Raw genomic sequence first — 17,388 nt, forward strand, 5'->3', positions numbered from 1 at the left:
TGTGTATGTTAGTCAATGATGAACATCACCATGCATGAATCATGAAAATGTGCAAGTCCTTTGCATATAATTTACAAAAGCTTGAATATTTCATGGAGGTATGAGGTCGCCAAACTCTAGTTCAATTCTACTTTGCTAAGCACTCCTTTTTCCTCTATGTTAGTATTTTTGTCCTGTTATAGAAACTATTTGTCTCTGATGCGGGCTATGTCTTCATGGACAGTGCTGTTCATATTTAAACCACCTTCGACCACCAGCAATTTGTATGGCGGATGGGTGGCAGATCCCCTAAAATACCTGAATGTGGAGTTTTCCGTTCCAGCTTAATAATTATGATAAAATAAGACGAAATCACTTGGGTTTTCCTTTAATTTCCCCACATCAATTGTTTGCATTATTTCATACGGTGTCAATAATATCTTGATGCCATGAGAAGAATACTGCAAAACATAGAATGAAACCTATCAATGCTAACCTACAGTTTAAAACCATTGTATTCAGAGATCTCTTTTCCAATCCAATTCCTATCTCTTGTACTCATAAAACCTTCATATACAATCTCCTTTCTTGCCGTCTACATTCATAGAACCTTCCTTGTATCTTTGTCTCCCCCAGTCCTACTCCCAACAATCATTTGCAATACTGCTTCACTAAAAAAGAAAATACTCTTTGGAAGTGATGACAACAAATGGACGGTAACACCTGCATTGAAATGGCATTGAAGTTGCGTTGAATAAAGTATTTCACAAACTTGTCATAATCCCATGCACATTATCACTATATACATGAACAGCATAGATTTTTTGTCCTTCCTAGGTCTGTCTTTCTTTGCTAACATAGGAGAGATTGTAGAGTTTGTTCTCTGTAAGACAATGTTTGGTGAAAGTCCTGAGTATCAATCTAAAATCTGATTTAAGTACTGTGTCTCAGTAGTAATGGAATTCTTGTTCAAGCCAGCGTCCAGCAAAACCAAATACAACTACTTAGTAATACTTAGTACTTTGCTTTGATAGGCACACATTTTTTTCTAAAACTTATAGAGGTCCTCTTTAAAATAACACCTTGTGCACTCAAACCTTTATACAATCTCACTAGGTACACAAGTTTATCTGTCCAGAAGTATTCTTATGTAGAAGCAAGGGCTTTATATAATGTCCTTGGTAGAAGTTAAAACAAGCCTTTTTGATACGGGCTAAAGCAGCAGACAACACCACCTATGTACATTTTTCCTGTTCCTGTTCTTAGTCTTGTGACATTTTACTTTGAGAGATAAAATATGTAGTATGGATAGGGTTGTTTCTAAAACAGTTAAATTTAATATCCAAAGACAATTGTCACCAATTAAACTAAAGGACTCCCATGGGATAAGCTATGATCATGTGACCTAGAGATGGCCTCCTATTGGTCTGTTTAAAAGCCCAGAGGGTGGTCCTGAACCACCTGTTTTTCTGTATGACCTCTGTCATGTAGTATAGATATGACTGCATCTAAAACAGTGAAATTTGATATCCAAAGACAATTGTCAACTAACAAATAAAAGGACTCCCATTGGATAAGCTATGATCATGTGACCTAGAGATAGCCTCCTATTGGTCAGATGTTTAGAAGCCCAGAGGGTGGTCCTGTACCACCTGGTTTTTCTGCACGACCTCCTCAGCGATGTCCCTCATCACTTTGAAGTCATCGTTCCCAGACGTGGCAGTAGCAAGGTTTGATGCTACTCTCTCTGCAGCCTGGACAAAGACCATCAAGAGCATCACAGTCAGATGATGTTTTTATATTTCAATATGCTACACAAGGAGCTTTCTTGAGCTCAATAAGGGGCTAAATAATATCATATATCGTAAGATAGACCTCTGGTTCAAACAAGGACAACACGACGTACATAGACTATAGAGAATTTAGTTTTAAATCAAGTAAATTTGTGTCTACAAGCTCAAATCTTAACCTCTTACATATTGATGATTCTTGAAACCTTTGCTCCTCTAAACATGAATAAAAAGGTGTGTCTCCTGTTGAATTTTGTTGAGAAAATATGAAATTTCTTGTTGAATCTGTGTAATGTCTACTGATGATGACTAAAGTAGTCTATAATGTCAATTGTGCTGCTGTGTATTTCAGGAAGATTTCAAAGTAAACTTAAAGTACTTGTAAAGTAAGTTTAAAAGGAATACCTCATTGCAGAAGACAGTACAGATCATCTTCTCATAGTCAGCAGACTTGTCTCCCCTCTGGATGGAGCGAGATGCCCTGGAGGACATAACGTTGACACCTTAGTCTTGTTCTTAGTACATTTGTACAAAAAAACAAACAAATTGTATAAGTATATTCTTGTTATTAAAAAATTGCAAGACTTCAAGAGAAGGTACAAGAAAGTAAGTTTTGTACCTGGATAACACAGCCACCATGCCATAGATGTCAATAGCAGCATCAGCAACTCTCTTCAGTAGGAACTGTTGCTCTGTAGGGGTGAAAGACAAGGAATGGTGAAGTACACATATTACACAAGCCACTTACAGACAATTTAACATTGCTGCTAGGTTTATCCATTCTTATTTGAAATGCAACGTGGTTGATCAAAGTGCTGCTTTGCCATGATAATGTAGAGTGTTTACATAGAGATCAAATGTTCTAACCAGGGCTATCTCCAGATCGCAAGATGTTAATTTGCTGGTTGGGATGGACAAAATTTCACCCAGTCTGTCAAAAAAATCTGAATTTCATGACATGAAATTGCTGAAAATGCGTTTTGTACACTTAAATTGACAGAATTTGCAACATTGGCTCCTGAGCTTTGAGTGGGACGCAATAAAAGACTTAACAACAGTTACATCTTCCATTACTTTTATATCACAGTGATTTCCACACATGTAAACTGGTGAATAGCAATAAAACTGTCTGCCGTTCTACATTGTAAATCTGCTATGCTATAGACTATAATAGACATCAGCCACTTACGGACAATCTTCTTCCCATGCTTCATGAGTACGTCCTCGACAGTTCCCCCAAACTGGTCGATGGCCTTAGAGACCTGCGTGGCCTGGGAGGAGAGGGACGGGTCCACATACTGCTGGAGGGAGGGGCCGGAGCTCAGGCCAAGCTTCCTACAGTGGGTACAAATATGATCATGATTAGGGATTTACCATGATATTTCCATGACCAGATATCTTAGGCCACAGCAAGTAATTTTAAGGATGACATCCACACGCTCATTAATTTTTGCCTGATTTCAGAAATAAAAAACAAGAAATTTTTTCTTCTTTAGAGGTGGTCCACATGACGAAAAATTACCAAAATGTGCGAATATGTTAAGTTGTAGCCTATAGGATAAGCTCAGACCAAGCTTCCTTCAGTAGATAGACATATAATCACTTGATGATAATCTGATTAGAGATACATTGTATACCATGATTTTTCCACGATCAAAATGTAAATTTTCCTTCTGGTCTCATGTTCAGAAATATGAGAGTCAGTTTTCCTTAAGTCTGGCGTTAAGAAGGCCAAAATAATGAAAAGTCTGTGTGCACAACTTCTAAGAAAGTTTAGCCTTCGATGATGTTACCAACCAAGATGGCTTTCAGACTCCTATCAACACTTCCTTGGCTTTATGTCATAAATCTGAGGCGAAAATTAGGGCTGCTCTACAAAGAAATATCTAGTGAAAGCTCTACCCACCTCTTGATGCGTTTGCTTGCCGCTGCTGCGATGACTCCCATGTTACCCAGTGGGTTCTTCAGAGCACGCTGCAACTCCTGTAGGTTCTTCCCAGCAAACTGGACAGGCAGGGGAATAAAGGTTTTCATTACAGTTTCAAAGCTCTTCTAAGTTGTTGAAGAAGAGTGATGGATGTCACTCGAAACGTCTTGAAGTAAATATCTGACTTTGATCCAGTTGTAGAGATTGATTTGCGTGTGTAGCTGGATGTCTAACCTTCAAAAGTATAACAGATCATAAAGATTTTTTTTTACTTTCTACTGTTGTTTCATAGCTCTTCTGGTTTCTTCTAGAAGTCTTGGGCAAAAAGTCTCTCATGAGAGTATCATGCCTACATCTAAAGCAAATGCTATGAGATTTGGACAGCTTGGAATTACATTAAATGCTTTTCATTACCTTCATATGAGAGTCTTAGTCCAAGCACTGAGTCTTAGTCAAGGTATTGAATTCTGTTTACAAAAAATTAATGTACCTGAATACCAGTGAGAGCGACGAAAAGTCGCAGAATATCGTTTGTGCCTTCGAAGATGCGGAAGATTCGCAAATCTCTCATCACCCTCTCCACTCCACAGTCCTGGGGGATGAACAGATGAAACATGTCAATGAAAGAACAAATAATGCTGAACTGACTAGGGACTTACAAAGATAAAACGTGACCGATATTACTTGTAAATGTTAGTTCCAGGTTTATTTCTAGCTCTATTACTAGTACGTATTTTCCACTTATTCTTATAATTTGCCATATTTTCACTGACATGTTACCGTTGAAAAACAATTATAAAAATCTGTTTATGACTATTTCTAACAGATTTTTTACCATGTTTACATGGTGTTATTGTTGTAAGGATTAGTGTGGATCAAAATTGTTTCTGATGCAAATGTCAGAGCTTACAGAACTACTCATTTTGAAATGGCTGCTGCGCATGCTGCCTGGGATGGATCAGACTCAGTGACTTTCTCTCAATTTTGGTTGTTGAGAGGGGTGTGAAGGACCCCTGGGGACTGCAAAAATGTGGTTGCTGGTTGGGGTAAGCAGTTGGTTGTTTAAAAGAGGACCATTACTATGCAAAATAGGACGGAACCGTCCCAGAGTGGTTGTTGACTGGAGTTGGTTGGTGGATAGAGTTGGTTGGATGGGCAGGTTTCACTGTAGTATCAAAATCTCAGTAATGAAAAAAAATCTGACCTGCCCGATTGGGCAAGTGAGGTAGGACATGCGCTTGCCCAATCAGCACTTTACTTGCCTGGGACAATGGGACTTGTGGACTTGTCCAACCCTGATATAGCATTGAGACAAACTCACCCTCATGTAGCCCATGCCTCCCAGGATCTGTATGGCCTCGTCTGTGGCAAACCAGGCAGACTCAGAGCCGTAGATCTTACTGATGGCAGCCTCGATCTGGAAGTCTTTAGAGCCCTGGTCCATGTTGGCTGAGATCATGTAGGCCATGGACTGAAGGGGGGGACAGAGGTAGAAAAATCAGGGGAAAAAAAATACATGATTTAGGTATAGACTGGCATATACAAAAGAAACCTTTTCAAGAAACATTTGCATTTGTTCTATATCCCACAAGTGATTGATGGACTGTCAGAAAGGTTATCAACCTCACCTCACCTCACCTAGTCCCATCCTCATCAAGAGGGTCGGGGACCATGGTTGCCTCCAGCACAAGTCTTAACAACCTAACCAGTACTTAATACATAAGAGTGGACCCACTGGACAGAACCACTTGCTTGGAAGTGCAGTAAGAACAAGACTAGCTGACTGCTTTGCACTCAATTTAGGGACCCTTGCACGCAGCAAATACTAGACACTACTAATACTAGTAATAGCCATTGTTCACCATTCTTCACCATGTAATGCATTTGCCATGTCAGTCATTCCTATCATTTGTGTATCAGGAAGTAACTGTTATCAGTTAAGTCATTTCATACCCTTGTGTCCCGGGCAGATCAGATGGGCTTAAAGATATACTGGTAAAATGACTTATAATGTATGTTTCTGCATTACTACACAGTGAGGAGGTAGGAGAGATGCTCATCCGTCGTAGCAACAGACAAACCAAAAGAGAGAGAGACTTATGATCCACCCACCTCTGTTACATACTGTACCACAGCCATCCTGGCTAACTTCTCCTGGATAGCACCAAAATTGTGGATCTTCTCCCCAAACTGTGTACGTGCTGCTGCGTGGTCAGACTGGAAGAGATGTTTACAGCTAGTCAACAAGCAACATAAATAAATAAATAAACAAGCAACATGTAATGAGTTTTTAATTACCTTTATGAAGTATGTCATGGAGGTTATATTTCACTAGTGTTTGTCTGTCTGTCTGTCTGTCTGTCTGTTGGTCAACAAGAACTCAAGAACGGCTGGATGGATTGGTTTCATACGTGGTGTGTTGGTAGGGTGTGACAAAAACTGGAAATGAGCTAGTAGATTTTGAGCCCCTAAGGGCTTTCCTTAGTACTGCAATGAAACTTCTGGTTTTGATATCTCGTGTTGTGAACAAGCTATTTTTGGGTGGTAGATAGCTCTTATGCTTAGGAAGGAGGGACATATGTTTGGGCCTTCTAGCGGCTGGTTTTGGAATTGTTGCAGGGGCTTTTTGCATGCAAAGTCAGTGTTTTGTTGACCACAAAAGAGAAACAAAATTTTTTTATACAAAGATGCCTACTGAAAGTGGATATTGAATTGTTTGTGAAGAACCAAACATCACGCTCTCCACACACAAACAAAACAATCCACAAACTAAAGGTATACAAAAAATAACCTCATTGAAGCTAAATAAAAAATAAACTTACAGCCTTCTTGATAACCCCCTTCATGGTCCCAGACAGCGCAGCGGCCATTCCGAACCTGCCGTTGTTCAGGATGTGCATGGCGATCTTGAACCCACCGCCGACCTCCCCCAGCACGTTCTCTAGCGGAATCTTCACGTCTTCAAAGTAAACCTCCGCAGTGTTGGACGCCTTGATTCCCATCTTCTTCTCTGGTGGGCCACTAAAATTATAAAAGATAGATAAATTCCATACCTCATATATAAAATTATCATGATTTCTGTGCTGTCAAATTCTGAAAAAATTCCTAACTAGAAAACAAGGATCTGGTGTAATACTCATACCTTCATTGCATCACCCTACCAGTTTAACAAATCACAAGTTAGTGTAATGTCCATTTATAGAATTATTAGCTTCTGATGACACTGGGACAACAGACTATCAGAAATCAAAATAAGAAATGACAAAATGCATTTGGTTCTGAAACATCAGAAAGTTGAGAAGAGTAAAAGTAAACGTTGTTCCTTACTTTGTGACCCCTCCAAACGACCTTTCCACAATGAATGCTGTGACCTTGTCCTTGGTGCCACCCTTCCCATCAGGCACTGGTGTCTAGACACAGAACAGCATGGATGTCAATCATACATTACAAAATGTGACATTAAGTGTGTGCTCTGATGGAGAAAACTGCATCTTCTTTTCTATTTTTCCTTCTTTTCCTTTTCAGATTTTTGTGATTTTTACATTTCTTTATTCAAGAGCAGAGGACAGTTACAAGGAAAAGGCAATTATGGGACCAATTTTACCTGTGCAAAAACTGTGAAGATCTCAGCTAGCCCACCATTGCTGATCCTGAAGGATTAAAGAAACAGAAACAAAATGTAGCAATGTGTCAACTGTGCTAATGAAGGTTAGCCATCTCATCAATACATATATGCTCACTAACATCATTCTTACATCCACAGAAAACTTCTGTGAAAACATTCCTATAAGACTAAGTATAACATATTGTTTGCTTGATCAATCATGAACAACAAAAATTGTTTTTCTTAAAGCTACTGGAACTCACCAGATTTTGCCACCATTCAGAATGAAATGTTTCCCATCATCGCTCAACACTGCCCTTGTCTTGATAGACTGGAGGAGGTAAAAAAATGTTTACATTTTTCAGATGTCACTACTTTGAATCATGGTAGTCGAACACTTGCACTAAAAGAACTTTTCACTTACTGCTTAACAAATGAAACTACAATGTACTAGCTATACGAATGTTATATTTTCAGGATGGCGAAGATTGTCTGAAAACTAAAGGCTTGCTTTAAATTCTCTTGGAGCTGAACAACTTGTGGACTCCCTATAGTTGCTTAGAACTTGAGGTTTAACAAATCACAAAGTTGGACAGAGATGAACTGACTGACTTACGCTGGCATCGGACCCACTGGCTGGCTCGGTTAAACAGAAAGCTGCGACTGTCTCCCCGGTGGCCAGCTTAGGCAGGTACTTGGCCTTCTGTTCAGGGTTCCCCGCGATCAGGATGCCCTTGAACCCGATAGACTGGTGGGCTCCTAACGTGATTCCTACTCCCAGGTCATACTCTCCAACAATCTCTACTAGACGGGCATACTGGTGAGGAAACAGCCATCACAAGATTCATAATATATACTTCTGGACCAGTTATTAGCAGCTTCACTTGTCTTGTTACATGTATATGTTACAGTAAAGATTGAAATCCAGCAGAATGCAGAATTCTCTTAGGAGATAGTGGAATTTTAATCTGCCCTAGGAGAGATTGAAATTCATTTTTTCAAACATTTAATGTGCAGTATAGACTCAGTTTACAGCAGTACTTTAGTCTGTTAGCTATACTTGAAAGTTTCAAACAATACAATGGAGGATTTATTTATTTTTTCTAACACTTTAATGTGCTGATACTACTCACAAGTGTATGACAGTACATGTGTGAGTAGTTAGTCTTAATCTTTTGTTTATTTCAAATTTCCAACAAGTTACACCACACCCAACTGAGGTTTTACCATTTTTCTGACACTTAAGTAATAAAAAATATGCAGTATACGACTCACAGTGCCTTAGTCTTTGGCTACGGTTAAATTTGCAAACAAGTACATGTAATATAACGGATGCTTTATTATTTTGGTAGAATTCCAATTTCCCCTAGAGGAGATTAGAATTCCAAATTCTGCTGGACTCCAATCTCTACTGTGACATATACCTTATTCAAAAAGTACATAAAGCTTTAACTTAGTTTAAGTAGCTGCTTCCCAATAAATGCGACAGCTAAAACATAACAAGCATCAGAAGTGTATAGTACTGGATATGAAACAAGTTTGCTGAAAAGGGTGGGTGAGCTTTTGCAAATTTGCAACTAAAGGTTGACACAACACAAAATCAAGATGAACTAGAAGGGTATCACACCTGTGTGTTGGACAGGCCAAGACCCCCTAGGTTCTGTGGCACCTGCAGACCAAAGGCCCCCATCTCTTTCAGCCCTTGCATGGTCGGATCATCCACCTTCTCGATCATGTCATTCTTGAGGGCATCATTTTGTTCCTACACATGATGAACAAAGTAGAAAAAGGTGAACAAAAGCATTACATTGAAAGGATGTTAAACTTTTTTTCTCATTCATCTCACCAATACTTTCAACTCTGCTGACAAGTTGAACTTATCAAAATTTGATCCTATAAAAGTTGACAAACTGCACAGTACAGACTGCTAAAACAATACTTAAGTTTATAAGGTACACACCTGAAAGAACTTGTCGACTGGGTCTACCAGCATCTGCAGAAATTCTTTCTGCTCTTCATCCAGCACTGTAGAATAGATGCAAAATATTGCACACTTATGCAAGCAATATATGACTGTTGGGTGTAATTGTCATTCTGGTCTAACAAAACGTACATTTTTTTTAAAATTCTTTATTCGCATTGGGACAGACATGGATAATGTAGCACTGCACCACTGCACTCGAGTTGGTAACTTATTTTAAGTACAGACAGAAGGTAAAGGTAGTCTTTTACCTCCCTGATCAAAGTTTTACACCAGGGTGAAGTAAGGAAGGTCATGTAAAGCACCTTTCCCATGGGCACAACATCCGATGGTCGGGTGGGAGGGGGTTTGGCATGGCGAGCATTGAACTTGGGACCTCTTGATTCGAAGCTCAACACACTAGCAGTTATGCCACACACTACACCATTTATGCACTAGCATGTACTGTTATGTATCAGTAGAAAGTACCGAAGTTTAACAGTATTAGTTGAATCATATTTTCCAGAGCACATTCTCACCTTCAGGGAATGGGAACACCTGCTCTGGTGCCACCTGTCCCATGAACATGCCGAACCCAAACGACTTTGTACCCTGAAAATGGCAAGAAAGAACAACATGATGATTTTTCTTTTCTTTCTATTTCAAATAAAATTCTCAGAATCATGCCATAAAAACATGAAGAATCAGTTACATGAAACACCAGCAAACCACAAGAAGAAATTACATATACATGTAATGCGAAAAGTTCTTTCATCTAACATTACAAGTTTAAAATATACCTTGAAGTCAAAAACAGGTAAATATATTAATGTAGCCTACCGCACTTGGTGCCTCCACCTCAGCTTCAACTTTCTCCTGTACAACCTTCGGTTTTGTGGGCTTTTCTGGCTCGGGTTCAGCATCTTGTACCTAGAAATGACATGGAAATGATCTCACACTCAATGGCCAAATTGCTGTATGCATTCACATATAGCTATAGCAAGCTGTGTTGTATTATCAACCAATGGAAGAAAAAAATTATACTGGATATCTGTTTATCATTTTCTTTTTATACATGATGATTTCTTAAGTTATCACAGTTACCACCCAGTACCGTATATTCTCAAATAAAGTACGCACTTTTTAGATTTTTCAAAACTGAAAATGTGCTACAAGTTGTTGCCAAAGTCTGGGTGCGTACTTTATTTGAGGTTATTGCATGGATAAATGGTAAAAGAGCCTAAAGTAAAGCCAGTTGTAGCTGCACTTCCAGGAAGGTTTCAAAACATACACATAACACATTGGAGTTGTCTTGGTGTTGTCTTACCAAATAATTGTCTAAACATAATTTACATAAGACTGGCATTTGCATACAATCCTTTTGAGTTAGTGACTTTGACAGTTGTACAACTGGTTTTCCCAGTTAGATGTACTAGCTGAGTTCTTCTGCCAGTTCATTCTCGGTGATTTTTACAAGTTGCAGTTAGGCAATCCACAAGTTTAAAGAGACAACGACAGTGTAACCCCAGGTTATTTCATGCAAAATAACCTGAGGAAAACATCATTAATTTGAATTTAACCAGTTCAAGGTCTGTCCAAATTGATGGAGAGGGGGTGCGTACTTTATTTGAGTTTTACCATTTTACCTTTCAGTCCCACAGATCTGTCTAAGACTTGCCCCAAATCAGGGGTGCGTACTTTAATTGGGGTGCGTACTTTATTCGAGAATATACGGTAATTACCTGTGTCTTTGCTGCTGTGGAGGCGTAGTGTTGCTGGTTCAGCCGTACCACACTTGCTAGTGATGGCCTGGAGGGGAACAATCTTCAGTTGTAAATGAAATGTATAGTCTTTACATATAATATAGAGAAAACAACATGTTGTATTCCATATTGTCTGAGGTACCAGACTGATGTGAGGGTAGGATCGCCCAAAGACAGCAGGGCAATTAGCCTGGATACCAGACCCTACCCTGGATACCAGACCACAGCCCGATCTCAAAAATATCTATCGCGTGGGGCACATGAAAGAAATTTTTGAGATTGGGTTGTCTGGTATCCAGGCTAACCAGACCACCTTGGCTATACTCAGGGGGCCAGCTGTAGAACTTCTTTGGGGACATGTTGGCCCTAGAGCCCAGGAGTTGGGCTGTATAGGCCCTGGAAACAGCCTGACATCCAGGCTATTTCAGGCCAGGGTCTTTGAAATTAACTCTTGGAAGCATCAGCCATGTAAGGCTTCCACTACACATATTCAAATCTGAGTAACCTTTAGATTAAAGAGATAAAGAGAATTAAAGATATCAAAGTGGATGATTTAACATACTCACATATCAATAACTTACATACATACATATATAATTCATCAATAATTTAGTCTCTATATGTTTTTCATAATCTTTTTCATTTGATAACCTTGTTGTTACAAGGACATTATATAAGGCTTGTCACTGAAATCATAAGAATGCATTAAAATGGGAGTGGCTCTCGATCAACTTTTAAGCTGATGTGTGAGGCTATAGCAATTTCAGATCTTTGTGCGTGTATCTCCGTGTTCTTATGTTACTAGTAGTTGAATGGTAGCTATAGGAATGTACATTAGCTTTTTTCTAGACCTGTGCACACCCCATCCCATGCAAACTGTGGCTGCCCTTGTCAGTTTGTGACTACCCAGTACCTACGCAATCTTTCAGTTGGTAGCTCCGATGTTAGTTGTTCGTATAAAACTTAGATCCAGACGATAGAGAGAGCAAAGTCCAGAGTCTAAAGTCCGAAAACGTGCGCTGAAACACGGCGTTATGTTTGTACACTCAAAACACCGGCTTTATAAATCATATAGCGTTACAACAAGGAAGGTTCGCCACAACCACCAAGGACGTTCCCTTTCCCGAACAAAAATAAGAATCAGGTAAACTTACGAAGGACAATACCATACCTGACACCTTCCTTGAGGCTGTACAATGCGACTGAGCGCTGAATGAGCGCTAGTTTCAGGGCAGATCGCAACATTTTGATGGGAAATCTTCTGTTTGGTGTCCGTATGACCTACACACAGGTTAATACGTCACTGTCTGCAGGCAAAGGTTACGAAATGCCACATTTTTGTGACGTCATATCCGCTTAAAGTGACTTCCGGTGCGATGTGGTCGCACCCGTCGTGACGTCATGTAATTACCAAGTAGATATTGGAAGGGAAAAATCTTGTCATTTTCCTGACAGCCAAAGGTAGTTTTGATACCACAGTTCATGTATTACTACTGAAAAGAAACCACGATTTTTTCAGGGCAGTGAGAAATGACCACTAATTTATTTGAAAAGAACTTGGTGGCTTTTTGCCTAACTCCCGAAGGCCGAATGCTCATGTAGGCCTACATTGTACCGCTAGAGGGCGTTGCTGCAACAAAGCATTGCGCAACCAAGCCCATACCATTCATGAGCATTATGAAATTAAGATTAATCTTCATTTAAAGAACTCAGACATTAAGCCCATTGATGCATTTCCTTCCTCTGGGCTCTGTTCTTCAATTTGTTTAATACAAAGATTTCGCATCTGAGTTTGCAGGAAGTTCATGTATTTCCCCTTTCATTGGGAAGGGCGCTTATTGACATAACATTTTGATAGCAAAGCTTCACAAAGATTTTACCACAAAATAGTACCTATCTGTCCACTCAGAGTTTAACGTTTTTTTTCTTAAGCGTCTTGCAGAGGGTTCTTTGAAAACCTCTCAACTTTAAATAGCTTATCAATATCTATTAATCTCCCCAAGGAATTGGAATGGATTTAATTCTTTGTTTACCTTAGCAATATGAGCATACATTAGCAATATGAGATCCTCTTGTAATCAACTATTTAAAGCTTGTATTGTCAACAGATGTTTTCAATTTGGGTAATTGGCCATTTAGATGTCAAAGACAAAAAGCTGCAATGCAGCCGATTTTCAGTTTCATGTATAAAGTTATGTTTTGCAACAAAGATGTGTACAATTTAGCGGACATTTAACAATATTCGGAAGGCCTATTATCTATGATGATTTCGAAGATGAAGCAGATTGAAGTCAACTTGACAGAAAATAAACATTCGTGCTTTTAGAAGGAGCTTTTATACAGAATGTATAAGAATAATGATAATAATATCGGGTGTATTTTGCAGCCAGTAGGTACCAGAAGTGTGGGCATAAAAGCTCCTTACTTTTTAGTAACTATTTAATAGGGATATGTGATCTCCACACTTTTAATAGCTTTGTAGCTATGTCAAGTCTCCAAGTTAAGTTCCTATCACACATGCATAAAAAAACTGCGAAAGCGGATCATGATAGATCATTGATAGAAACCTTTCAAGCTGTAGCGGAAGTTGCGCTATAAACTTTGAAATTGACAGGTTCGCGAAAATCCCCCTGCATAGCCCAATATTTCCCACTACGCTTTGCGCGCCACATGTTCGCCATTTTGTTTTCAAGAACAACTGTCTACGTCTTTGGGCGAGTTTTTCAGCAGGAAATTCAGCCTTGTTCTGGTCAGAATTTCACCGGAGAAGGATTGAAGGCCAACATGATGTGGTATTCAGGTGAGATTAAGTCCCATTCTTTACAGAACAGTATATTCTGGTGTTAAAAACGGCATTTTCGGTAGCCACTGCTGGATTTTGAAAGGTACGATGGGGTCCTGGGTTGTTCAGTATCACTCACTCGCGCTCGTGCGATGTGACGGGGCAGATTTTCCCCGATTTTTCACCTACCCGTCAAGGTTTCGTCATCCCTTTGCCACATTCTACGTGGTTAGTGTGTTCTCTAACGCTGGGTATTGTTGGAGAGCGATGATTTAGTACAGTAGGCCACGTAGACGGCCTGGAAACTGGAGACAGACGGCGAGGTTGGACGTTGCATGTTGGGCGGCCGATTGAATGAAAACAAGGAGTCCAGGCGTGTATCTATGACTTTCCTGGCTTCTCTACCTCTTAATTTTCCATCACCAATGCCCCGTTGTCGATTATGAGTACCAACGACTCCCTTCTGCATATGGAACCCGACAAATATCGTCGGTCGGTTGATTTAGTGTATTTGAAGTTGTGAACAAGCGACAGGAATTACGTAGCGAGGCCCTTCAAAAATGAATGAAAACGTTTCAGCACTTGTGTGTGTTTTGTTGAGGGCAACTACGGTTCGTCTTTCTAGCAGGCTTTGTTTATCTCCTGATCTAAACCAGGCATCGGTGTGGCCCAATTATGTCTTTTTTCTGTGATAAGTGTGCAAACGAAAGCTCCGTTTTGCCGTTAGATTGCTTGTAAGTGTACAAGCAATCGTACATCATAGTACATGTATTGTTTGTTAAAGGCAAAACAAAGTAAGAAAGGTTACGAACGTTAGTTACGTTACATACACAGGGTGAGTCATTTTTTTGTCCACCACAATTTTAGATGGTTACATATGAATCATATTTATAGTGAAGCAGTATATGGTCTTTTGTCATTTTTAAGTGTTGATTATGTAGTGTATTCCTATCAGTTATGTTTCTGGAAGGACATGATTATGTATATAAGTATGCTGTGTCCGTACCTCTGTGACTCAGTGTGAGCAAGGAGGTTGAAAGAGGGACCTCCTTGGTGTGAGTGATAGGGGTTTGTTTAGCAGGCGGGTATTGTTTGTGCTGTACTTTGTGTCCGTCAAGCCTTGTATGATGAGCTTAGCTAACTTTTAAAGGTGTGAACTGCTAACATATGTCATTCTCTACAGGAAGTTTAGCAAACATTCCTGAAACGGGTTCCTTGAAGCAAAACAAACTAATTATTCCGAATCTCCTGGAGGCACGAGGTGATTTGCACCTGTGACAAAGAAGTAAAAGTTGTCAGGACATTCTGTTTCTAGTGTTGTCAAAGATCTTTTATCAAACCTTGTTCCTGATGACGTATGTTGTATCCCCTTCAAATTTGGTGAGTAAACTTGCCCACAGTAGAGAGCGGGTTAACTCAAATACTAGAACTAGTTGGTCATTATGATATGGCTTGTCCAAATGAGCACTAGCCGATTGAGTGGGCCTTCATTGTATGTCAGTTGCACAGGTATGGCTTCAATTGGCTTGTAGTACTAGAAGGTAGCATCAGGCGTTTTAACTAGTCCTTTAAGATTTTCGCCATTCAATCTCAACAAACACATTGCAACTGACAGGCACGTAGTAAGTAGAAAGAACTGTAAACTTTTTGGATACAGATTTAAGAGATTTTTTCGTTACTGCCAATTGAATATTGTACTTGTAGGTTAATCGCAAGTATGAAAACGACATGTTGTATGTGTCCCAACCATTTATAGTTTATGACATGTCTTCATCAAGTTGTTTTGGACATACTCATCTTCGAAAATTATGGGGATACTCCCTTCCGTGTTATGCTCTTGGTGTTTATGTAGATACTTCTGACGGAAGTCCTTCCATTGAGAGGACATAGTGAAGATTACTTGAAGTCAAAAGTGACAACGTGATAACCATAAACATCCGCTGCCGTACCGCGTTCATGTGAGTAATTCAAACTAACCCCATTATGTCTCCCAGTCACAGGTCCCAAGCGGTGACCCTGAAGAGGAGATATGAGTGACCCGTCCTCCAGTCCGAACACTCCCGGCCGTCACTCCAACATGGCGCACAAGTTCTCCAAAAAGCTCCCGAGCGTGGAGAGAGACTCGGAACCCAGCCCTACCCCTGCGGCTTCCCACGATGCACCTGAGAACGCTAACATGGCGAACAGTCAGGCGGCTTCCACGGCCAAGAAGAAGAGTTGTTTCCAGATCACCAGTGTGAAAGGCCCGGGGAGCGAAGGAGAATCTCTCGCGGACGGGTACGAAAGTACGGATGAGCTTGACGATACGTCGCGCACAGAAGACCTTTCGTCTGACATGTTAGATTCGTCCATGAAGACGTCGGATATGGAAGTAGACGGAGCGTCGTCAGGATCGGAAGATACCCTGAACCAGTCAGATACTGAAAGCCAGACTGGGTCGGTTTATACCAATGGAGTGTCCCGTTTTAGGGTCGTCAAAATAGAACCAAGCGTGCCCACAAAACGAGGGAGGTGGGTTTGTACAGATTTCACGGACCAACAGTTGAATAAGGAAAATGTCGGGATCAAGGCAGATTTTTCGGACCTGAGAGTCAATGAGGACAAAGAGGGAGGCGGTTCGGGAAGCTCCAGTGCGGCTAGTTCGGTACATTACATCCCCGGACAGGATCCCAATGCTGAGAACCCAATCGGAATGCCGTTGGAGAGTGTAATATCACAGGGGGGTATGATGGGGGGTCAGGGCCAGCCTGGGATGTCCCAAGTGCAGCCCAATGTCTCCCAAATCCAACCCACCCATCCCCAAGGACAGCCAAACGTTTCTACTCAACAGCCACAGTCGGTCACCCCCATGGCTCCATCCAAAGGGAAGCCCGAGTTCACCAGCCAAAATAGCATGGAGGGTTTCTCGAAGGACGTTGCCGCCAGTCTTCAGCCAATTCCAAACTCGGCCAACCTTTCCACGGCCAGGACACTGCCAGGGTCATCCCAGAGTGCTGCTATGGACTCCGGTAAAGTCTACAATTATCACGACAGATGGAATTACAGCGCAGCCTCGCAGGCAGACTTATCCGCTAGCAACCCCGCGGCGATGCTATTGGCCGCGGCGATGGGTTCACCAAGATTAGAGAACCCGCTAGATTCTGGAGAGTTTCCTATTGGCTCAGCGACAATACACGCAGGATCGCAAGGGATGGCAGATAACAGTGAAGAAGGGTGAGTACATTTGCCTTACCTGTTACCAACAACAACAAATAACAACGTTACCTGAAAATTTACCATACATACTTCTGTATAAAAATGTAAGGTAGGTGTTGAACCCATCAAGAGTGTCGCTTGCTTTGAAAGCAAATGGGTAGAATGTACAAAGTTTTACACTCAGTATTCACAAATTGCAAAGAACAGTCTGAAAAAGTTTGGGGAGAAGAGCATGTTTTTTGAGTTTGATGTCCCGACTTTGTCAGTTTGTGCCCTACGATTGAACTCTAAAACTTCAAGGAGATTTTCTGTTATCAAACAATCGTCGTGTGACTCAAAGTCTTTTTTTAGAAACAGTACTAGAGTCACAATGGTTATATCTGTCATG

The 17,388-nt window shown here is 40.5% G+C and overlaps 2 protein-coding genes across 2 annotated transcripts in view; one reads left to right on the forward strand and one right to left on the reverse strand.

Annotated features, from left to right (window-relative positions):
• Positions 1 to 351: 351 nt before the first annotated feature.
• Positions 352 to 12,366, reverse strand: LOC118427578 (very long-chain specific acyl-CoA dehydrogenase, mitochondrial-like). Its single transcript, XM_035837428.1, has 19 exons — positions 12,195 to 12,366; positions 11,003 to 11,069; positions 10,101 to 10,190; positions 9,800 to 9,872; positions 9,261 to 9,325; positions 8,928 to 9,062; positions 7,917 to 8,117; positions 7,564 to 7,631; positions 7,301 to 7,346; positions 7,024 to 7,106; positions 6,519 to 6,717; positions 5,809 to 5,913; positions 5,018 to 5,167; positions 4,187 to 4,288; positions 3,676 to 3,773; positions 2,959 to 3,104; positions 2,389 to 2,461; positions 2,175 to 2,250; positions 352 to 1,733 (listed from the first exon to the last, which is right to left on the reverse strand). The coding sequence occupies exons 1-19, from the start codon at positions 12,266 to 12,268 to the stop codon at positions 1,602 to 1,604; spliced, it is 1,983 nt and encodes a 660-aa protein (XP_035693321.1). The 5' UTR covers positions 12,269 to 12,366; the 3' UTR covers positions 352 to 1,601.
• A 1,280-nt stretch (positions 12,367 to 13,646) lies between these two features.
• LOC118427582 (TSC22 domain family protein 1-like) overlaps positions 13,647 to 17,388 on the forward strand; it is a gene marked incomplete in the record, with an annotated part of 45,653 nt that continues 41,911 nt past the window's right edge. The window contains 2 exon segments of the mRNA XM_035837434.1: positions 13,647 to 13,823; positions 15,800 to 17,018. Of these exon segments, the coding sequence (XP_035693327.1) occupies positions 15,835 to 17,018 (1,184 nt within the window).

Source organism: Branchiostoma floridae, chromosome 12, assembly GCF_000003815.2.
Source record: "Branchiostoma floridae strain S238N-H82 chromosome 12, Bfl_VNyyK, whole genome shotgun sequence".
In the NCBI taxonomy this organism is placed as follows: Eukaryota; Metazoa; Chordata; class Leptocardii; order Amphioxiformes; family Branchiostomatidae; genus Branchiostoma; species Branchiostoma floridae.